Consider the following 24,096-nt stretch of genomic DNA (forward strand, 5'->3'; position numbering starts at 1 on the left):
TGACAGAATGTGGTCCACTGGAGAAGGGAATGGCAAACCACTTCAGTATTCTTGCCTTGAGATCCCAATGAACAGTATGAAAAGGCAAAATGATAGGATGCTGAAATAGGAACTCCCCAGGTCAGTAGGTGCCCAAAATGCTACTGGAGATCAGTGGAGAAATAACTCCAGAAAGAATGAAGGGATGGAGCCAAAGCAAAAACAATACCCAGCTGTGGATGTGACTGCTGATAGAAGCAAGGTCTGATGTTGTAAAGAGCAATATTGCATAGGAACCTGGAATGTCAGGTCCATGAATCAAGGCAAATTGGAAGTGGTCAAACAAGAGATGGCAATAGTGAACATCGACATTCTAGGAATCAGCAAAATGGACTGGAATGGGTGAATTTAACTCAGATGACCATTATATCTACTACTGTGGGCAGGAATCCCTTAGAAGAAATGGAGTAGCCATCATGGTCAACAAAAGAGTCCGAAATGCAGTACTTGGATGCAATCTCAAAAACGACAGAATGATCTCTGTTCATTTCCAAGGCAAACCATTCAATATCACAGTTATCCAAGTCTATGCCCCAACTAGTAACTCTGAAGACGCTGAAATTGAATGGTTCTATGAAGACATACAAGACCTTTTAGAACTAACGCCCCCAAAAAGATGTTCTTTTCATTATAGTGGGCTGAAATGCAAAAGTAGGAAGTCAAGAAACACCTGGAGTAACAGGCAAATTTGGCCTTGGAACACAGAATGAAGCAGGGCAAAGACTAATAAGAGTTTTGCCAAGAAAATGCACTGGTCATAGCAAACACCTTCTTCCAACAACACAAGAGAAGACTCTACACGTGGACATCACCAGACGGTCAACACCAAAATCAGATTGATTATATTCTTTGCAGCCAAAGATGGAGAAGCTCCTTACAGTCAACAAAAACAAGACTAGGAGCTGACTGTGGCTCAGATCATGAACTCCTTTTTGCCAAATTCAGACTTAGTCGTTCAACCATGTTCAATTCTTTGTGACTCCATGAACTGTAGCACACCAGACTTGCCTGTCCTTCACTATTTTTTGGAATTTGCTCAAACTCAATGTCCATTGAGTAGGTGATGTCATCTATCCATCTCATCCTCTGTCTTCTCCTTCTCATCTTGCCCCCAATCTTTCCAAGCATCAGGATTTTTTCCAATGTGTTGTCTCTCCAAATCAGGGGGCCAAAGTACTGGAGCTTCAGCATCTGTCCTACCACGTAATATTCAGGGTTGATTTCCTTTAGGATTGACTGATTTCATCTCGCTGTCCAAGGGACTCTCAAGAGTCTTCTCCAGTGCCACAGTTCAAAAGCATCAATTCCTTGGTGTTCAGCCTTTTTTACGGTCCAAGTCTAACATCGGTACATAATTACTACAAAAACCATAGGTTTGACTATAGGGACTTTTGTTGGCAAAGTGATGTCTCTGCTTTTTAATATGCTGTCTAGTTTTCTCATAGCTTTACTTCCAAGAAGTAAAAGTCTTTTAATTTCATGGCTGCAGTCACTGTCCACAGTGATTTTGGAGCCCAAGAAAATAAAATCTGTCACTGTTTCCACTTTCCCTCCATTTACTTGCCGTGAAGAGATGGGAATGGTAGCTGTGATGTTAGATATTTGAATGTTGGACTTTTAGACAGCTTTTTTCACTATCCTCTTTCATCTTCATCAAGAGGCTCTTTAGTTCTTCTTCAATTTCTGCTATTAGAGTATTATCATCTGCATATCTGAGTTGTTGATATTTCCGCATGCAATCTTGTTTCCAGCTTGTGATTCATCCAGCCTGGCATTCTGCAAGATATACTCTGCATAGAAATTAAATAAAAGTGTGAAAGCATGAGCCTTGTTGTACTCCCTTCCCAATTTTGAACCAGTCTGTTGTTCCATGTCTGGTTTTAACTGTTGCTTTTTGACCTGCATACAGATTTCTCAGGAGACAGGTAAGGTGGTCTGGTATTCCCGTCTCTAAAAATTTTCCAGTTTGTTGTGATCCACACATTCAAAGTATTTAGCGTAGTCAATGAAGCGGAAGTAGATTTTTTTTTTTTTAATTTTCCAGCTTTTTGTATGATCCAACAAATGTTGGCTATTTGATCTTTGGTTCATCTGCCTTTTCTAAATCTAGCTTGTACATTTGAAAGTTCTGGGTTCATATACTATTGAAGCCTAGCTTGAAGGATTTTGGGCATCATCTTGCTAGCATGTGAAATGAGCACAACTGTATGGTAGTTTGAACATTTTTTGGCATTTGCCTTTCTTTAGTACTGAAATGAAAACTGACCTTTTCCAGTCCTGTGGCCACTGCTGAGTTTTCCAATTTTGCTGGCATATTAAGGGCAGCACTTTCATAGTAACATCTTTTAGGATTTGAAATAGCTCAGGTAGAATTCCATCACCACCACTAGCTTTGTTCTATGTAATGTTTCTTAAGGCCCACTTGACTCCACATCCCAGAATATCTGGCCTTATATGGGATCATATCATCATGGTTATCTGCATAATTAAGATCTTCTTTACGTAGTTCTTCTGTGTATTCTTGCCACCTCTTCTTAATCTCTTCTGTGTCTGTTACATCCTTGCCATTTCTGTCATTTATCGTGCCCATCTCTGCATAAAATGTTCCTTTAGTATCTCCAATTTTCTTGAAGAGATCTATAGTCTTTCCTGTTCTATTGTTTTCCTCTATTTATTTGCATTATTCACTTAAGAAGGCTTTCTTATCTCTCTTTGTAGTTATTATATCCCACATTTTTTTCCTCTCAATTTTCTACAATTTAATGAAAGAAGAGCTGTAAGTATCCTTTTTAAATGTTTTTTCACATACAAATTGCCTGGTTAGGCTAAGTAAGATTGAATTCATTATTGACTTTATATATGTAACACCAAGCACTATTCCTCCTAAATAGGGTATTAAAAAAAAAAAAAGTTGCTTACAGCTTCACCTGGAAGACCCCTTGGTCCTATTTCTCCATCTTCTCCCTGTCATGGACATAGTGAATAGGATAGTGATGTGATCAGACAATGCAACATTTCAGCATGGCTTTGTTTAATGTTTTAATTTTAAATATTTCTTAAAAGAAATGAACTTTCTTATACCCTCATTCCATCTTCACCAGGAGGACCAGGAGGACCTTGAGGACCTCGTTCACCCTGTTAAAGAAATCCAAATACAATTAGAATTTGAAGTAAACCATAATATTTATAACCCTATCCTACAGCTATCCTTGCAAAAGTAATGAAACATTTGGTAGAAAAACTTATGTTTTATTTTCTTTCCTGAAAACACTTCAGAGATAAGTCATAATTTTACATTAACTGGTATTACAATTTAGTATGCAAGGAAAACATTCCTTCAATTTTGAAAACAAAAAGATTTAAATAAAATATCCAAATAATTTTCAGACTTTTAATTATTACAAACTAACAAAATTATTTTGCTGAAGATTGTCTTCAGTCTTCATGGTGCATGGATGCATTTTGCTGATTTTTATTTAAATTTTTTATGCTTCTTAAATAATTCTCATAATTCAGTACAGTTCTGGAAGACTAATAAAGCTTCATTTAAAAAAAAACAAAATTATGTATTTCTCTCAACATGCACACACTAGATATTTTGCTAAACTTTCATGGGACTTTCTTTTCTTTATCTTTCTTTTTTTTCACATTTTCTAATTTTCCTAAAGATTGCCTCACCTTTATTTTTAACTTTTGAAGAAAAGTAATGTGAAGATCCAAAGTTGATCTTTTATGAGAGACCACATCCTGGCTTAATTTCACACTAAAACTACTGACCGGATTGTTATTCAACATTGTATATTGTTAATTAACCCTAGTAAATTATAAACTCCTGCATTGAACTATAAACTTATGTTATCACAAAGAAGTAGTCTATGGTATCTCGATCTACCAAAACCATCTAACAAGTATAATAAAATACATTGCCCAGTATTTTGTAATATTAACTACAGATTGCCTGCAGGTGTCTTTTGAATATATCCATAGACAAAATGCAAGAAAGAAATTGAGGTAATTATCAAAAAATTAGAGGCAAAATTAAATCTCTATACTTGTTCTGTAAATATATTTTGCATATACATATACATCCTGGAGGAGGGTACGGCAACCCACTCCAGCATTCTTGCCAGGAAAATCATGGACAGAGGACCTGGCGGGCTACAGTCCAGAGGGTCACAAAGAGTCTAACAAGACTCAGGCGACTTAGCATGTACACATACATGTACATAAAGATTCTGCCTCAACTTATATTTATGTAAAATGAGTATTTTAACATCTAAAAAATTAAAAAACATATGTATTCATATATCTTTTAGATGTACTAATTTACATGAGTTCACAAATACTTAATTTCCTTATTTCTTAGTGTAGCTATTTGAAATATTTCACAGTATTCTTATATTATCCCTGTATAAAAAGCAATAGAATAGTATATCTTACCCTGTGACCCTTGTCACCTGGTAGACCTGGAAGTCCATCAAATCCTCGATCCCCCTGTAAAAGCATCATTATCACCATCATCAACAATGTCAAATTCTGAACTTATTTCTGAACTTTAATTTGAATGTGGAATATTATTTCATATCAGGAAACTTTATTTTAAAATACAAAAAATTTCAGGAGAAACTGAAATATGAGATCTGAATATACAAACATATGAGATGAGTTCCTGACCTTGGCCCCGGGTTCTCCTGGCATTCCTCTTCCTCCATCAGCACCCGGACGACCCTGATAGTACCAAGAACATGACTAAGCAAAAGGATTCCAAATAGCACAGAGTAAAAGAAAATAAAATAACTGATGATTTCAGATGCCCTCAATATGCTCAACGAAAGCAAATCATACCCTTTTTCCAGGTTTTCCTGTTGGACCAGGAGGACCTTGGACACCACGTGGACCCTATATTAAAACATCATATTTAATTAATTTTATAGAATTCCTGATCTATAAACTCAATCACATAGAGAAATGGTTTTAGAATTTTATATCTTCTTAGTTTTACCTTAATCACTTTAACACACACACACACAAACTCTTTCTTGTATAAAAGTCCATAATAAAGCAAGAAGATAAGAGAATCAATTTTTCTACATGGCTCCTTGCCAGAAAAAGTCATACTATTTTATTAAGTTTATATAAACCTGTGATTGCATATAAACAAAAGGAATGCAAAATGATATTTTAAACTTAAAAAATTCTCAATTACTAAATTTATTCTCAAGATCTTGGGGTTTTACATTTCCCTGGACTGAAAGCACTTCATTTCATTCCTCTTCTCTTTCTAATCACTTTGCTTTCAAATTCCCTTCATTTAAGGAGATCTTCTCTTAGATATTTATTCTTTTATTGGAAGTATCACATTTGATTGTAACTGTTTTTTGTTTTTGTTTCCATAGTTGAGTCTCCCATTTAATTGTTAACCATTGCAACTTTGGACTAAATCTTGTTCTCCTTTATACTTCTACAGTTTAGCACAGTGCCTGGTACACATTTCTTTCACTCATCTACAAAATTCTGGAGGATGACTTGGCAAACTCGAATTCAATTACTGACTGGTGCCATGCCATCTCAGATTAAAGTTTTAAGATCCTCAGTATCTCTCTTGAGGTAGTTCAGTACAATGCTATATCAACATACAATGTCTTATTTATGAATTAATATACATGTTTTAAGAATAAAATTACACAGCTTGTAATAGATAACATACAGATCCATTAGAAATATTACATAGGCCTTCAGTGGCACTAGTGGTAACGAGCCTGTCTGCCAATGCAGAAGACTTTAGAGATGCAGGCTTGACTCTTGGTTGGGAAGATCCCCTGGAAGAAAGCACAGCAAGCCACTCTAGTATTCTTGCCAGGAGGATGCCATGCACAGAGAAGCCTGGTGGGCCATAGCGTCACAGGGCTGGACACGACTGAAGCGACATAGCATAACATCCTTTTTTAAGTGTAAACGATATGAATTTAATGAGTGTGGTGGAAAATGTAACACACATTTGAAATTACAAATAATTATTATGATAGCTTTGACACACTGATTATAGAAACATGAAATTAAAGTTGCCTAATAGTTAGAGGTTAAAAGAATATAGCTTAAAAATACTGTAGAAAAAAATTCTATCCTATACCTCAACTGGAAGGCAAGGAGCAATAATAACAGGATCAATTTTGTTAGTTTTAATGAAAATGATCTTTCATTTGATATTACATCTCACTGGAATTAAGGAAAACTACAAAGACCATGAAAACTGCTGCAGCATGTTTTCAAATTCACCCATTTTGTAAAGAGGTGAGTTGGATCCAGAAATTCATAAACTGTAAAAGGCTAAATTTCCTAACATTTCAATATTTTTATTCAATTTTTTAATATAATTCTCAGTTAAGGTACAAATGCTTTCCATCTGTTTATGACAATATTTAACAGGCATGGAAAAGAAAGCTCTCACATTCTGTGTCACTCAAATATCTCTCTCAATTTAGGGGATTTTTTTCTCATTTCAAAATGAACTGTGGTGCATCCAAACACGGGGATATTAACTCAGTAACAAAAACAAATAAACTATGGATGTGCTCATCAGCTGCAACAAATTATGCTGAGTGAAAGAAGACAGTTTCAAAAGATTACATAATGTATGGTTTCATTTATATGATATTCTTGGAAACATAAAACTGTAATGGTGAAGAACAGATCAGCAGTCAGTCAGCTATTAGCAGTAGGAAGATGTGACTGTAAAGTGGTATCAAGTAATTGTTTGGGGTTCTGTAACCGTTCAATATCCAAATGATTGTGGGGGTAGTTAGGGAAAATGCATATAGATGTTCAAATTCACTTTTACACTATAATATTGTTAAAGTAAAATCGATTTTTTTAAAAAAGGATAAAATAGATGACTACTTGAAAGCTCCTGCAGCCAATCTGAATCTCAAAATATAGTAAATCAGGAAGCATTCTCATTAAAAAAATGAATGGATTTTAAAAGTACATGATACTTTGTTTTCAGTTTTCTAGGATAAGTATATTCCATAATGTCTTTACAGTGTGTGTTTCTATCTACTTATCACTCAAGGATAAAGAATACTTTAAATTTGGCATCATATAAATATATTGTAGGGCTTCCCAGATGGCTTAGTGCAGGAGACTCAGGAAACATGGGTTCTCTCCCTGGGTTGGGAAGATCCTCAATAGGAAACGGCAATCCACTGCAGTGTTCTTGCCTGGGTAATCTCACGGACAGAGGAGCCTGGTGGGCTACAGTTCATGGGGCCTCAAAGAGCTGGACACGACTGAGAGACTGACACACACGCACATGCAAAAATGTGTAAGGTCTTTTTAAGAATCTCAGCTCAGATGTTCTCGATTTCCCTTAATTTCCTCAGCTCTACAAAGAACTTAAAGTAAGCTTCTTTTAGCTATATTAAACATCCTTTCTGAGAGAACATATTAGATTTGGTCTCCACAGGAAACATTTTAGGCTTGTATTAGGGCTGCTATAAGTACGATGGCAATGGTTCTGCTTTGCTCTGTACAATTTTAAACCAATTTAATATTCAGAAGACCTATTACTATCAAGACTTTACAATTCTAGCTTATTATCTTCTTCTAATATTGTTTAAATTAATCAAATTATTGGCAGTCAACTGACCATTAGAGATTTTTCAATTAAAGAAGTTGATGGAAGCTGAAAGGCCATGTAAGTAATTTCTTTACTCCTAAAACAAATGGCAGACCCTTCAATTACCATAATAGATAAAATAAATTTAAATATAAAATAAGTGAAATAGGTTAATTTTTACCTGAGGACCTGGATCACCCATCTCACCTTTGGCCCCAGAAGAACCAGGCCCACCCTGTAGAGAAAAAGTGAAGACATATTCATTTAATTTTGTAATTCTCTAATCAGTTATGTCCTACTATTTTCACTTGAAAGAAACATTATTCAAAATACATTTCTTCAAATATGATTTTATTAGTTAATACAATAAAATTTTCAAGTCTTCTGAATGAAATACATCTCTTCTCAGATTTTGACTGTATTCACATGTGAGAACTATATTTAAAAGCTTATATTTACTGATAATCACACAGAAGCCAATTTCATGAGATCATTCTGAGATATTCTTTAATGTGTATGCCATCAGAGCACTTACCACCATACTCAGGCATTATTTATATTACACTGTGGTGCAGTACTAGAGAAAACACATTTTTACAGACTTAGGTACACACTGATCCATTTATACAACTTGGAAACATGTTAATGCTTTTATACTCAGAAATTTCTGAGACGCTGAATTCTATAGCAATAAAACATCAAAAACAGATGCTACTGCTCTCATCATAATGTCCTGAAATAATGGTAAAGCATTTTTCCCTAGATTGTTCTGTATTAAATTTCCCCACAAAAATAAATCCTATGACAAAGTCTCTTACAAATATTTACATAAGTCAAGAAGTACAACAAAAATATGGCACATTAACTGGAAAAAATATAAAATCACTTTATAAAAGTGCTGTTGAGTTTTAAAAAAAAATGAATACTAGGCCATTCATCCTCCTAAAGAGCTTTCGAACATTAAAACTGAATATAATGATAATAGTTACTTCATGCTGAAGTATATTTTGTGTGTTTAAAAGGTTTCTGATTTGTTTAGATCAATAGAGATTCTACTAAATACTGCATTGAATCAAAGTGCAAAAAAGCTAAAATTATGCAAAGCCTGAAAATACTAGGTGTTGAGAGCCTCCTGGTGGCTCCAAAGTAAAATAACTGTTAATATGACTGCCAAAATATATGGCAAGTCAAGTAATATGAATATTCCAGTCTTGAAGATCATTCTTGTAATCTTGCAGTTAAATTTCTTCAAAAGAGAAACTGGAGTTCTACATTAAATGAGATTATTATTCAGATCTGAATGCAAAGAACAGTACAATAATCTAATTAATTTTTACATTGTATATCTGTGTATAAGCACTATCTACTTAACAGATTATAATTACTTTGCCCAAACACTTATTCTAAAAATTGTCATGCAATCATTGACAGTAACAGAATAAGGAAAAGAACATTTTCAAGATTTCTTGAATATTTTATAATATAGATCTCCTTTTATCTATTAAAGCAAATGGAAATAAATAATTGAATAAAGGAAGTGCTCATGGAGAGAATGAAAATATTTATGTCTTAAAATACTGCTTCTTTTTAAAATCTTAATATATAAAACATTTTTAGACTCTAAAATTAAGATTATTGACAGTCTGTAATAACTTTATGTTTTGGAGCAAAGAAAATAGAAGAGAAAATGGTGAAAACAAGCAACGTGATTACTTTCTCTCAATATCTACCTTTAATATTTTAGGAAGCTAAAACATTCTATAACAAAGGCTTAAGTAGTAAAATCAATTAATCTTGGATATTACATTGAGAATGGCAATGTAATAACATGGTTGTTAATGCTTTCCCTTTGCAAACATGCTGTGAATGTCTGGCCCTAAATGACTGGTGAAAACAGAACAGCTCAATGTAACAAATTTTCATGGATTCTGTTCATCACTGCCCTTACCCTATATAGATCCACCAGATTTGTATTTGTCAGGATGATAAGTAGGAAAGTTCCTTTAATTTTAGAGATTCTAGACGGATATTTTAAAATTAAACAATAGGCAGTGTTTCCCAAGCATTCTTGAACGTAAGATTCAGCCTGCTGCATCATTAAAAGTATATTTTGTCAGTTCCAACCCTAAATCTGCCTCTCCAACTCTGAATTTGCCTCATCAGAGTCTCCAGTTCCAGGCTCCAAGGACTTTCACTTTTAATAAAATAGACACATAATTCTTCCGCCCCCATATCTATAAAACACCAGCATATTGTGGTTTTCCTCAGTCATGTAAATTTGTTATTACTAACAAGCAACAAAACATTAATTCTATTTCTTCCTTTGTTAACTGACATAAACTCTCATTTCTTTATTATATTTTGTAAGGCAGAACAGTAAAACTATATGATAAATACATAATAATGCATTTAGAAATGTATAATTTAAATTCTGTGGAACATACTGCCAGAACACATGTTCCACATGAGCTCGTATGATTGAGTATATAGCCCTGAAAATATATAAAATGCTATAAAATTTCAAGAATGAATTCAAAGAACTATAAATATATGGGAAAATACATAAAAAACACAAATAAACTACATGAAGAAAACTAGCATCCCAATAAGGTCAATAAAACAGAATTAGAAAACTATTTAATTGATCAAATTTGAAAAAAAATGTTTTGCTGTGTCCAATCAGCAAACCAAAAAAAAAAAACTTTTAATGTTAGGTATAATAATTTCTATAAATACCATTATTTCAATAAAGTATATTGTGCATATAAGATCATATCAAAAGCATAGTATAGCTTTTTATATCAAAAATAATACTTAAATTATAAATTATTCCATTAATCTTGAAGTCAATGTAAAATTAGGCTGGAATTTTTCAGTGTTCTTTTCTCTTAAAAAAAAGTATGACTTAAAAAGAATCTTTTGCTCTGTGTGTGTGTGTGTGTGTGTGTGTGTGTGTGTGTGTGTGTGAATTGCTATAGTCCTTAGCATTTGGTAAATTTCAAAATATTTGAGACTATTTTTAAATATATAGACCACATTAGCTTGTCAGTAAGCTTATAAGGAAAAACAAAACACATTTTCCAAGAGCCTCTGAAAGACAAAATAGTTTTTCTAATATCTGAAACAATTCATGAAATACTATAGGCAACTTAAAGTTTAAGCCACATCTCCTGTTTCTCCTAAGATTATGGACAATTTTTCATTAGCCTCATATATTTTTTCCTTCTTTAATCAATTCTTTTTAACCTAAAATTAAATCTCAAGAATTTATTGTAAAGTTGAAATTCAATAACTCTATTGTACAAATAAATAATACTGTTTGAAAAGTTAATAATTGGATATGTGATATAATTATATTTTTCATTGTATGATTTGAGAACTTCCTACTGCAATTTTTTCATTAAAATTTACTGAGGACTGAATTCAAATAGCTTCTTTGAAATGGAAACAAAATGAAATGCAAGTCTATTTATTTACCTTACTTTCACTAGCCAGAGAAATGAAAACTGCCTGACCAAAGCTGCACAAGGAACTACGAATACAGGAACTTAAATATATAAAATCTTATTGGATAACCTACCACAGGACCTGGTCTTCCAGTCAGACCCATTGGGCCAGGTGGACCTCTCAGAGCAATCTAGAAAACAAAATAAAGCAAATTCAGGAATGTTACCTTGCATGAGCATATTAAATCACAATAATCATTTGTACAAGTGGCCCTTGAGTAACAGCCTGATCAACAGAGGCATAATAGCTATGTAGAAAAAGTGTTTGATTACTGAAGAATCATGTTTCTAGAATGACAATGACATAATAAGTATCAAACTTGTTTTAAACTGTTGCAACTTATACAGTCTTATACTACATATTTATGATTTATCTAATGATACAAGCAAAAGTAAATTTTAATATCTAATAAGAAACAATATCTGATCATTTTTCTACTCAAATGTACATTCAGAATATTGCATAAATTTCTCTTCAATATGTAGGTGCAATTCTCATTGAAAATACTTTCAGTTGTGAACAATTTGAGATGCTTTTTAAGTAAGTTTTCTAGCAGTGTCTTATGAAAAGTTATGACAATTAAAGCCAAATAAAAGCAAAATTGATCAGGAAGTGTTAAGATAATATAGCTATTTTAACAAATCTCAAATTTAGTGCTTTATGGAAAAATACATTTAAATTATAGAATCATAGGCATAATAGACTGATTACATGCACTGTCGACACAATATTAGAAATGTGAAATTAGCACACTTGAAAAGCTGGAACAATTAGAGTAAAAAGATAAATATTTGACAGATGTTAAATTAGTGTGGTGTGCTATTTTTGAATATTAGTGATTCCAAAGATGAATATTTAGATTACCATAGCAGATATTAAAATATTGCAATAGAAATAATATGTAAAATCATATTAGAAAAGTGCATGAGATGAAAACAGTAATATCTCCAAAATTACACTACTGACTCACCATGAGATTTTTGACAATACACTTCTTAATCCTTGAGATTAAATATCTGAAAAATTGGAATTATAATGCTTGCTACCTATTTCCAAGTAGATTAAAAAGACTAATAAAATTAGGAATTCAATGGCCTAATAAACTATTTAAGCTCAAGTAATTACCTAAAACTTGTCCAAAGTAATATAATTTATAGGTTGTATGCACCATTAGTAAATCAATTTAAATATTTTTAGACTTCTATCATGTTAAGACCTAATAAACAAGTATTTTAAATTTTCATTGTCTTTATAAATGATGTAACCAAGCAATAATTTATGTCGTCATAAATTTATGATGATAAATAGTTATCACCAAAATGATTTATATCACTTAGGAAGCAGGAACTCATATCCATACCACTGTAAGCCTTTTATTTCCTTTCTCCTTGAAAAGAAAACAAGACTATACTATGAATAAAAGTATTATATCACTTTCAACTCTTTCCTGATCCATTCCTTTGATTTCTTTCTTTATATTTTAATTGTAACTGGAACAAATTTAAAAATAAACAATTTTATATTCTACAGGTATGCAGATAGTGGGAAACTTTTAGTTGACAATGAAGTCTGAACTGAGCAGATCTGGGAAAAATAAAATATAGATTACAATGTTTCACACAGACTACATATTTGAAGATTTCTTTCCTACACAAGAATGCCGAAGAAACTGAAATTTCTGGATTAATTGGGAAATCCTGAATAATCTGTAAGATTAGGTGGAAAAATTATTTAAAAGTTTACCCTCTTTATTCATTGATCACTGACATACGACATACGCCTTAGCAGGGAAAACTGGATGTGAAAGATAAAGGGTGTTATGTATAAATCCACCATCAGCCCTCTTTGAATAAAATTAGAAACTGTGCATGTTATGGTTGGTGTGTTTTTGCAAGAATTATGTGTGGTAATACTGCAAAGGCCAGTTATTTATATTCAATATCAAATAAAATATTCCTACTGGAAAAACAGATATTTTCTTAGCATCTTCTGCATCTAATTCAATATACTATATAGAACTTCGTTCATAACAGTAGCACCCTCCAGATACATACACACACACCGCACACTCTCTCTCTCTCTCTCTCTCTCTCTCTCTCTCTCTCTCTCTCTCTCTCTCTCTCTCTCGTGTAATTGAATACATAATCAGATTATGGGACTACATGTTGATCCTTTCTTACCCGAGCCTGCTGAAGAATGGCCTGGGCCTGAGCTTCCTGAGCAGAGACGGTTGGTCCTTTGGAACTATCACCACCGTAACGAAACTAAGAAGAGATAATAACATACAAAAGCTCAAAATCAGACTTTCTCAAGTAGGTGCCTTATACTAGTTTAAACACTACTTACTTAAAATGATGGGATTTTACAAAGTGCGAGGTAATTCCATCATGAATCATACTTTGATTTTTTCTAAATTTTCCTTTTATTTCTTATGGAAGTTCTCTAGACCATTTTAGAAGAGACATTTTACCACATTTAGAAGAGACTACAGAATCTACAATTTTAAATTCCATAATTTTAAAAAACACTGGAATAAGCCATCATCCATTTCTTTACCTGCACAAATGCTACCCACTCTATCCACTCATTTGTGAAAATTCTAAATGCACTCAGTTCGACAGTGTTATAGATCAACTGCTATTTTCTGAGCAAAACTTCTAGAATCTCTGTGAACACAGGAAATCTGTTTCTGTTTTGTAAATAAGTTCATTTGTATCATGTTTTAGTTTTCACATATAGGTGATAATGTATGATATTTGTCTTTCTCTGTCTGACTTACCTTACCCAGTATGATAATCAATAGTTTCATCCATGCTGCTTTTTATTAATAATAGCTGAATAGTATTCCATTATTATATACATATATGTTACATCCTCTTTATCCATTCATTTGTTACTGAACATTTAGGTTGCTTCCATGTCCTGGCTATTGTAAAGACAGCTGCTATGAACACTGGGGTACATGTATCTTTTCAAATTTTAGTATTCTCCAGATATATGGCTAGGAGTGGGACTCTTGGGCCATATGGTAACCCTATTTTAGTTTTCTAAGTTTTAATTTTTTAAGGAACCTTCATACTGTTTTCCATAGAAGGTGCATCAATTTACATTCCCAGTAACACTGTAGGAGAATTTCCTTTTCTCCACATCCTCTCCAGCATTTATTATTTGTAGTCTTAAATGGTGGCCATTCTGACTGGCATGAGTTTATATCTCATTATAGTTTGGATTTTTATTTCTCTAATAGTTGGCAATGTTTAGCATCTCTTCTCATTCCTATTGATAATTTGTATGTCTTCTTTAGAGAAATGCCTACTTCAGTTCAGTTCAGTTCAGTTGCTCAGTTGTGTCCATCCCTTTGTGATTCCATGAACTGTAGCACTCCAGGCCTCCTTGTCCATCACCAACTCCCAGAGTTTACCCAAACCCATGTCCATTGTGTCAGTGATGCCATCCAACCAGCTCATCCTCTGTCATTCCCTTCTCCTCCTGCCCTCAATCTTTCGCAGCATCAGGGTCTTTTCAAATGAGTCAGCTCTCCACACAGGTGGTCAAAGTATTGGAGTTTCCACTTCAACATCAGTCCCTCCAATGAACACCCAGGACTGATCTCCTTTAGGATGGACTGGTTGGATCTCCTTGAAGTCCAAGGGACTCTCAAGAGTCTTCTCCAACACCATCATTTGGTGTTCAGCTTTCTTTATAGTCCAACTCTCACAACCATACATGACTACTGGAAAAACCATAGCCTTGACTAGATGGCCCTTTGCTGGCAAAGTAATGTCTCTGTTTTTTAACATGCTGTCTAGGTTGGTTATAACTTTCCTTTCAAGGAGCAAGCGTCTTTTAATATCATGGTTGCAATCACCATCTGCAGTGATCTTGGAGCCCAGGAAAACAAAGTCAGCCACTGTTTCCCTGTCTACTTGCCATGAAATGTTGGAACTGGATGCCATGATCTTAGTTTTCTGAATGCCTACTTAGTCTTTCCATCTATTTCTTGATTGTGTTTGTGTGTGTGTTTTGTTTTGGTTTTGCTGTTGTTGTTATTAAGCTATATGAGATGTATATTTTGGAAATTAAGTCAGTGATGGCTGCACATTTTGCAAGTATTTTCTCCCAGTCTATTGGTTGCCTTTTTGTTTTGTTTATGGTATCCTTCTCTGTGCGAAAGTTTATAAGCTTGATTAGGTCTCATTTGTGTTTTGCTTTTGTTTCTATTACCCTGGGAGACCGACCCATGAAAACATTGTTATGATTTATGTCAAAGAATGTTTTGCCTATGTTCTCTTCTAGAAGGTTTATGGTATCATGCCTTACAGTTAATCTTTAAAACATTTTGAGTTTATTTTTGTGTATGTTGTGAGGGTGTGTTTGAATTTTGATTATTTGAATATTTGATTAATATTTTGCTGTCCATCTTTCCCAACACTACTGGCTGAAAAGACAGGCTTTTCCCCATTGTATATTCTTTCCTTGTTTTATCAAAGATTAATTGACCATAGGTATGTCAGTTTATTTCTGGGCTCTCTCTTCTGTTCCATTGATCCATTTGTCTTTTTGTGCCAGCATTATGCTGTTTTGATTACTGTAACTTTGTAGTAAAGTTACTTTCCTGAACTCTGGGAAACTTATGTCTCTACCTTTGTTCATTTTCCTAAGTATCACATTGGCAATTCTGGGCCTTTTATGGTTCCATATACATTTTGGGATTTTTTTTTAATTCTATTGATAGTTATGTGAAAAACAACATGGGTAGTTTGATAGAGATTGCATTAAATCTGTAGATTGCTTTTGAGTAATAAGGTCATTTTAATATTAATTCCTCTGTGCAACTTTAAAAAGAAATCTTAAGGTAAAATAAATAATTTGGGGGCAATGAATATAACAGTATAAATATATGTTATTTAAAAAGTATCAGCTAGTGTCTATATGGTGGTAAAGAGTATAGTAATTTTATATAATACATGAAATGCATGCCACCCATATGACTCACGATAAAGTACACAATTAAAAATACTAAGTCCTTTAAACTTTATTGTCAAAATATAATGAAATAATAAAGGCTTAGTTCTACTGCAAAGTTAATATTTACCAGAATTTTGCTTTATTAAATTATCCAGTTCCTGGAGGCTGCTTCATTTCAAGTATCTCTACCTCATACAGTAGATTTTTGATTGATCTATAATATGATTCTGCAATGTTTTTCAGCAATAGGATAACAAAACATCAGGTTATCTTTATAACAATAAAAATACATACCGGTAACACTAACATGGTACCAGGAGGACCAGGTAGACCATCAGCCCCTGGTAAACCAGGACGTCCTGGAGGACCCTAGGGAAGTACATGAAATCACCAAAATTAATCAATAAACTTTGAATGCCATAACTCTACATTACCTAATTTTTAATTTGTCCTCTACTCCTTGGCTAATCTTCTTTTACTAATAGTAAGTATATCTAGAGAGGACTGTATTTCACTGCACTAGTTTTACAGAATTTAAATGATACATAAATTTATTGCTACTCAAGGAAGAAGAAAAAAGGGATTTTGCAAGAAGAGTTCCTACAGACTTAACATTAATAGTCTATTTCACCATGTGACCCAGGACATGATCTTCAAATTAGATGCAGGCTTATTAACTCATTCTACCAGCATTCAGCTAAACGTTCGTAGTAGTTCCTGGAAAATATGTCTTAATTCCAAAGGAAGAACTTGCTCTAATGTATCAGGTTCATATAAAAAAAATGATTATAAATAATGAAAAAATTCTTACTAATGCGTATTCTCTCCTCTCATTTTTAAAATTATAGTTAGAAAACTTAAAACTTGCACATTGAACTCACATGTTATTCAAGTGAGAAGAATAATATCTTAAATTTGTAGAATATATTTTAATTATTTTTATTTAAGTTGCATTCTTTTGAATTCTTTCACTTACTTACCCTCTCGCCAGGGTCACCAGGGGGTCCAGTGGGGCCTTGTAGACCTGGAGGACCCATGAGACCCTACAGAGAAATAAACCATGATGAGTCAGATTCCTGAATTTATTAGTATTCAGGCTAATTCATTCTACCAAAATCAAAGACGAACTCACTTATATTTCATAAACAAACACTTTCTCCCAAACAACTGGCCTATTAAACTTCCCATAAAAAGAGAACATATATGGGCCACTTTATAGCTAGCTCAACTCTTCCTCTACAAGTTTGTTCTCAGGGTAGACACAGACATTCCATGGAAGAACAGAAAAGGAGATCCTGCCAATGTACAATTCCTGAGGTGGAAGCTGGTTTCCGGCTCTTGTGAAAGAATTGGTATACTCATTCAATTAGACTGCAAAAATGTGACCACGAAGTTGAAATCTAGAAATCATTTATCTTCTTCTCTGAGTGTAAGTATTTATAGGCAGGGTATAATATATTTAATTCACATGACAAGAATTTAATTAATTCCACAAAAAGAAGAAGATTTCTTACAAAGTCAGATCAGTACAACTCTCTGACAATAAAGACACACTGATGAGTAACAACAGCCTTATTAAAAAATGACAATGGAAGCTGATAATCACTACATTCAGCAGTACAATAAAGGCAGCTACAGTCTACTTAAAATTCTCAACTCCATTCATTGAGATATGCTTATACCTCTAAAAAAAGAAAGAAGGCATTTATATATTTTTATGATTTTCAGGTACAAAGTTGAAGATGAGGTTAGAAAATTCAGAGATAATTAAGCAACAAAAAATATTTAAAACAAAATTTAATTTCATATTACTCAAAAGAGTATCATTTGGATAGCCAAATCATAAACTGATTTAAGGCCACTGGCTCCTCTAAGTACTTGCCTCTATAATTCAATACTCAAATGTGTGTGTGTGCGCTTAGTCGCTCAGGAATGTCTGACTCTTTGTGACCCTATGGACTGTAGTCCACCAGGTTCCTCTGTCCATGGGGATTCTCCAGGCAAGAATACTGGAGTGGATTGCCATGCCCTCCTCCAGGGGATCTTCCAAACCCAGGGATCAACCCAGCTCTCCTGCATTACAGACAGATTCTTTACTGATTGAGTCAGCAAGGAAGCTCCATACTCAAAATATATAAATTCAACAGTATAATAGAAATCTTATATCTGATTAAAAAAAACAAGACAAAAATAATCTTAAAACATTACATACCGCAGGTCCTGCAGGCCCTGGTGGTCCTTCAATAAGCATGCCCTACAGTTAAAGAAAGGATAAAGACATTACTAGGGCAATGGAACCCCTAACCTCTTATCTAATTGGCTCTATCAAAGTACCACATCACTGCACTTTAAAACGTGAATTATCTGCTCCTACATACAAAGATAATTACAAGCATTTTTGCACTGGGAGGGAGGAAATTCAAAACAATAGAAGACATAATTCCTGTCCTGAGAAAATCTATAAACTAATTAGCAAGGAAACAAATATTCATATAAGTAATATTACAAAAAGAATATACTAAGTGCTCCCCAAAAGGGCAAATACATTTAACCAAATTTTTGCTAGCAGCCAGAATAACACCTGGTACATAGCAAGAACATGATAAATATTTGCTGTGTGAATGAAAAGGTGGGAGAAAGAGCACCTAAGCACTTTAATTCAGGGAAAAGGGAGTAAAGTCCATGTTAAAGAATTGGGCATAAATGTAAGTTCTTCAATAGACAAGAAGTAGAATACTATTTCAGGATAAGAACCCAATTCTAAAAGTTTATGATTCTACTCCGAAAATTGTCTTGTCGTTTTAAAAGTTAGTTGTAACTTTGCATAACAAAGACAAATTTATTCTGAAAATTGTTTTTAAAGATGTTGGTGAGCATATGATGTGCTTTTTCAGATTTTGGAGTAATAGACTACAATGTTCTTAGAGATGCAGCTTTTTTATGTTTATCTTCCTCCATCACTTAAAAAAAAAAATTGTCCTTGCAGTTTCTGAAATGATTTTCATGAGCTTGAGGTAGTTCAACATACTTCCTTTATTTCTAATGCAATGCTGCTGCTGCTGCTGCTAAGTCGCTTCAGTCGTGTCTGACTCTGTGCGACTCCAGAGACGGCAGCCCGCCAGGCTCCCCTGTCCCTGGGATTCTCCAGGCAAGAACACTGGAGTGAGTTGCCATTTCCTTCTCCAATGATTTCTAATGCAATACTTTCCCCCAAATTGCTGATTAAGGAGAATGATAGCAAAATTGATTTCTAATAAGAATTTGCTTCTTACCAATTCACATAAATCTGAAAAATCACTTTTCTTCCAATGGATGAAAATGAGGCAAATTTTAAAAAGAATGTTTTCATATAATTATATGATGTGATTTGGATATGAAACAAATAAGTACTATGTTAAATAATATATTTCTAATTATGTGAAGTCACAGCGCTTAGAGGAAAAATTACTGAATTGGAAAATAGGAGAGACAAATTCAGGTCATAGATCAACTACCAAACATTTGAACCTCAGGAAAGTTACTTAAATCCTTTAGATCTTAAGTCCCTTTAGTTATAAAAGGAAAGAATTAGATTAAAAGATTGTCAGCTATTATCAAATTCCAAAATTCTCTATCTCTCTGTTTTTTGATTTATTGAAATTCTGCTTGCCAGAACTGGATTTACTAACTCACTTACTTGTGGCATTATAAATGTTTAGACATACAGAATTTTCAGTGGTACTACATGAACATGCATAATAATTTACAGCAGTGATAGCTCATGATACAAATCACTGTACCAACCTTTACAACGTATTCACACCAGTACTTACTGGTTCAACTACTGCTGGTTCTCCTTTCTGTCCTTTTTCTCCATATGCACCATGGCCATTAATCTGTTGAGTGAAAAATTCAAGCAGCCTGTCTTTAAGTAAATAAGGCTATTTAAGTATTTTTAAAAAGGTTATTTAATCATATAAGTGCATGTAAACAATCTATTAAAATATACTTTTTAACATAGAAACCAAGTAAAGTTTTAAATACTGAAAATATACAAAGGAAAACACAATAACATTAATGCTAAATCTTAAGTGAGATTGAACAATTGCTTCTTAAAGACATATTATACAAAAATAATGGTATCTGTTGACCTCAGTTATTATTCCAAGGCAATAAACAAAAAGTATCTTCAAATTAAAATCAAAATAATAGAAGTGGTAGGAAGAAATTAGTAAAGAAGTTCAAAAGTTTAAATACTAATAATTATAACAATAAAATGATAATATGATGGATTACTGAACTTCACCAGATAAGAAAGGTCAATTAAACTGTTTAAAAGTTAGAAAATAGTCTTGGTATCCAGAATGACAATGACTCATTTAATCTTATCAGTGCTATTAGAGATTATTCTTTCAAAAGAAGACTCCAGTAGTGTGGCCTGAGATCTCCATGAGGAAGAATCTATCAAGGTCTCCTAGTAGTGATCAACATTCATGACTTATATAAGAACAATCTATATTGTAAACCTGAAAAGACATGAAGATGAACATGAAAATATACCAGAAATAAGACACACAATGACACAGAGCATAATACTGACTTACACTTGTTTCTGTGATATCTGTTTCTGCTGGAACACCTGGACCAAATTCTTCATTAGTGGGGCTTGTTGGTTTATCTTCATATTCCTTATATTCATAAAAATCATATTCGCCTAAATCTCCATCTACCAGAAGATCAGAGTCCCTGCCGTCTATTTGTTTGTTTTCATATAGCATATCCTCAGAATTTTTCCTCTGGGAATCATAATCCTCTCCAGTTAGATATTCTTCAGTAAATACTTCTTCAACTGGATTTGGCTATTAATTTATGTTGTAAGGAATTGGAGAAATGAAGTTTACTGTTAGTAAAGCAAGGTAAGCATTTGCAAATACAGTTTGATGGCATGTGATGGGAAGTGGTTTGAGTACCACTCAAGCAAGTCTGAAGGCTGGGAAAGATAGTCTTTCAACATCATTGAAAGGAATATTTTTGTACATTGGAATGCACAAGAAAATATTGCTTTCAAAGCACTTTTGTCAATAAACTGCAAATATTCACATAGATTCAATATGTGTATTTGCTTGTTCATTGGAAAAAGCTTGTTATGCAATTTGATATCTACTTTATAATTTGACTCAAATAATATATATATGCAATATTTAGTTAAAGCTTAACTTAATTTTCAGATCTCAAAGAACCTCATACTGAAATATAATTTCTATCAGGAAAGCTATGTAAGTTTGACTCTCAATCCAAAAGTAAAATATTAATGCCAATATTGACATTTATCATTGCAATATTTACTCAGAGCTCCAAGTATTTAGTGCAGTATTATATCACAATGAGTTCTTCAAAGCAAAGAAAATGTAAATTATAGTGCTCAAAATTCAATACAATAAAATAGATGACTGTATAGTCTCATAAAGAGTATGAGCCTATTCACTTAAAAGTAAAAATTATATCAAGATTCTAATGTGATATAATTATATCAAAACTACTCACAGAGATAGAGAAAAATAACACTAGTATAATTTCCTTTTTATAAATAATTCCCCATTAATAGCATAAATCTGAATAACATTCATTAGGTAATTTTTGATCATGTTATGATTTTGATGAAGTTCAGATCAAATAATGTATCTTGCTACTTTTAAATTTCATCTTGAAATACTTGTTTGCTATGACATAGCGAATCTAGATAATAGAATAATACTTAATAATAAGTATGTTACATAAAGTCATGTGAGTGAAAAAAGTAGTTAATGATTAATTCAGCAATTGTTAACTAAAATAAAATGTCCAATAACCATAATATTTTGTATTCTTAGACAATGAAGATATACTATTATTACAGAGTACATATTATCCAGAATCAAAATAGTACTGTGCTCATAGTTCTGAGTTAAAAAGTTGAAAGAATTTGAGCATATAAATAAACATTTTAATATAATCATTTTTGGAAAATGATAAACTCGATTAGTTTGGATTAACTTAGACAAGATTTGGACTTGAAATCTGTTTTTACTCTAAAATGTTATTATTCTAAAATATGTGTTTTCACGTAAAGTCCCACTGGGACGCATACCATGTAAAATTTTTATTAATTTCAATGATTCAGTTAATCCTCATACCAGGTGTGAAGAAATTTAACAAAGTTAAACTGAATTGTATATTAATTTTCTCATAATTGGAATATGCACATAATATGAAATTCAGGGAAGATTGTTCTAATTTGTACCTGAATATACTTAAATATTTTCATAGAAAGGACTGGGAAAAGTTAAGATATATTATTTTAGCCATATTAAGTTTGAAAATGTAAACAGACATTAAAATCAACTATGACTATATTTTATCAAAATATTTGTGTCATAAAAATGCATGATTATTGGTCAGATGGCATAAATTTTAATTGTATCATTTGATGATACAATTTTTTTTTTTTGGAGGATTTTCCTCCTCACAGAAAGGTCATGTTGTGAGTAACCTTAATCACATTTTGAGAAGCTTGCTCTATCCCAGGAGCAATAAAAAATGATGGCAGCCAATTCAGTTTGATCAATTTAACATTGCATGAAGCAGAGTCATGCAAACCTGAATTGGGATTAATTTTAAATGAACTGTTTTTTAGTAATAGTGAGCCAGTGCTATTGTTTCTCTTACTTCGGTAAAAGAATAAAAACATCAAATTTTTCAGAGGTTATAGATTCCTCCAGAGTAAAATATATAAAGAAATATTGCACATTTAAAAAACTTGAACTGCAATTTAATGCTGTCTATGAGCATTACCTCATTTGATCCAGATACACTCCTAGGAGCTTCTGTCTGGTAACTTTCTGTCCCATAGTTGTAGTCTTGAAAATCATCAACAATATTTGCCTAATAGTGAATTCAAAAGAAAAGTAATTACTAAAAATGTTAAGGCAATCCCATATCTATGGAAATCATAATTAATTAGGGTATTGTATTAGCCAAATGAGTATTTATCTAGTTGGGTTAGGACAATGACTCGTCATCAGAGATCTTCCAGCTTATCTAGGAGAGATCTTGATTGCTTTTTCTTTGCTACCTTTACCCCTAGCTTGGCCATTGCTGCTGCTTGATAAGTTTTCTTCTTCTTGGATGCAAATTTTTCAGATTTAGGGGGTGTAAACTTTTTGGACTTTTTCTTTGAATTAGTGGCCACTGTCTTCATCTTCATTTTGAAACTGAATTTCTTTTTCTGTAAAATGTGGTGAAAGATGGAATGGAAAACATAAATAAAATGAAAAGGGAAATGAAGAGCATGGATGAAAGGAAGAATAAGCAAACCAAACCAAACATCATTCCTTCAGGACAGCTACTACTGTCAAATAAAAATCAGTTACTGGGTCATAGAAATGAGATGAATGAAAGATCGACGATTAGTCTGAGGAAGAGTGGACATAGGAACCACAGGATGACAAACACCAGAACACCATACACAAAGGTTCTACTTTGCTTTTACCTCGGTTTGTGCTATTGTCTCCTCAGTTACAGTGGGTGACTCTGTTACACTTTCAGCCTCTTTATATTCTGCTTCCCCATACTCATAGTCATATTCCATTATATCCTCAGGTGCATACTACATCGCAAAGGAAAAAATATCAGGCAATTTTGTTAGTTGCTGGCAATACTATTAACAAAATGGGAATCATGTTCTTAACTTTTACTGGTAAAGTTAAGAGACAAGGAAATACTGTTATCTAAATATTACTTGTGTTACAAAGAAGTAATACTATCATATACAGAGTATAATAAAATACTGACAAAGCAGGTTTTCTAAGAGCAGAACAGTGGTTAGGAATGTGAGGAAATTAAAAGTTTAGAATATTAATTCAAACTTTTAATTCTTAATATTAATTCAAACACAGCAGTTACATACTTGGACATAGTTGTTGTCCATAGTTGTTAAATAGTCATGTTAA

The 24,096-nt window shown here is 33.0% G+C and overlaps 1 protein-coding gene across 2 annotated transcripts in view; it reads right to left on the reverse strand.

Moving 5' to 3' along the window:
- Positions 1–24,096, reverse strand: part of COL11A1 (collagen type XI alpha 1 chain) — a 229,950-nt gene that overhangs the window by 135,617 nt on the left and 70,237 nt on the right. The window contains exons 6-20 of one of the 2 annotated variants that reach the window (XM_005678025.3): positions 23,637–23,753; positions 22,940–23,029; positions 20,713–20,967; positions 19,942–20,004; positions 18,342–18,383; positions 17,110–17,172; positions 16,424–16,498; positions 13,342–13,425; positions 11,235–11,291; positions 7,836–7,889; positions 4,885–4,938; positions 4,714–4,767; positions 4,480–4,533; positions 3,121–3,174; positions 2,959–3,003 (exon numbers count right to left, since the gene is read on the reverse strand). In XM_005678025.3, coding sequence (XP_005678082.2) covers positions 2,959–3,003; positions 3,121–3,174; positions 4,480–4,533; positions 4,714–4,767; positions 4,885–4,938; positions 7,836–7,889; positions 11,235–11,291; positions 13,342–13,425; positions 16,424–16,498; positions 17,110–17,172; positions 18,342–18,383; positions 19,942–20,004; positions 20,713–20,967; positions 22,940–23,029; positions 23,637–23,753 — 1,161 coding nt within the window. Of the gene's footprint in view, positions 1–2,958; positions 3,004–3,120; positions 3,175–4,479; positions 4,534–4,713; positions 4,768–4,884; positions 4,939–7,835; positions 7,890–11,234; positions 11,292–13,341; positions 13,426–16,423; positions 16,499–17,109; positions 17,173–18,341; positions 18,384–19,941; positions 20,005–20,712; positions 20,968–22,939; positions 23,030–23,219; positions 23,373–23,636; positions 23,754–24,096 lie in introns of both variants that reach the window. The other variant, XM_018045833.1, reaches the window with a different exon arrangement.

This window comes from Capra hircus, chromosome 3, assembly GCF_001704415.2.
Source record: "Capra hircus breed San Clemente chromosome 3, ASM170441v1, whole genome shotgun sequence".
NCBI classification, from domain to species: domain Eukaryota; kingdom Metazoa; phylum Chordata; class Mammalia; order Artiodactyla; family Bovidae; genus Capra; species Capra hircus.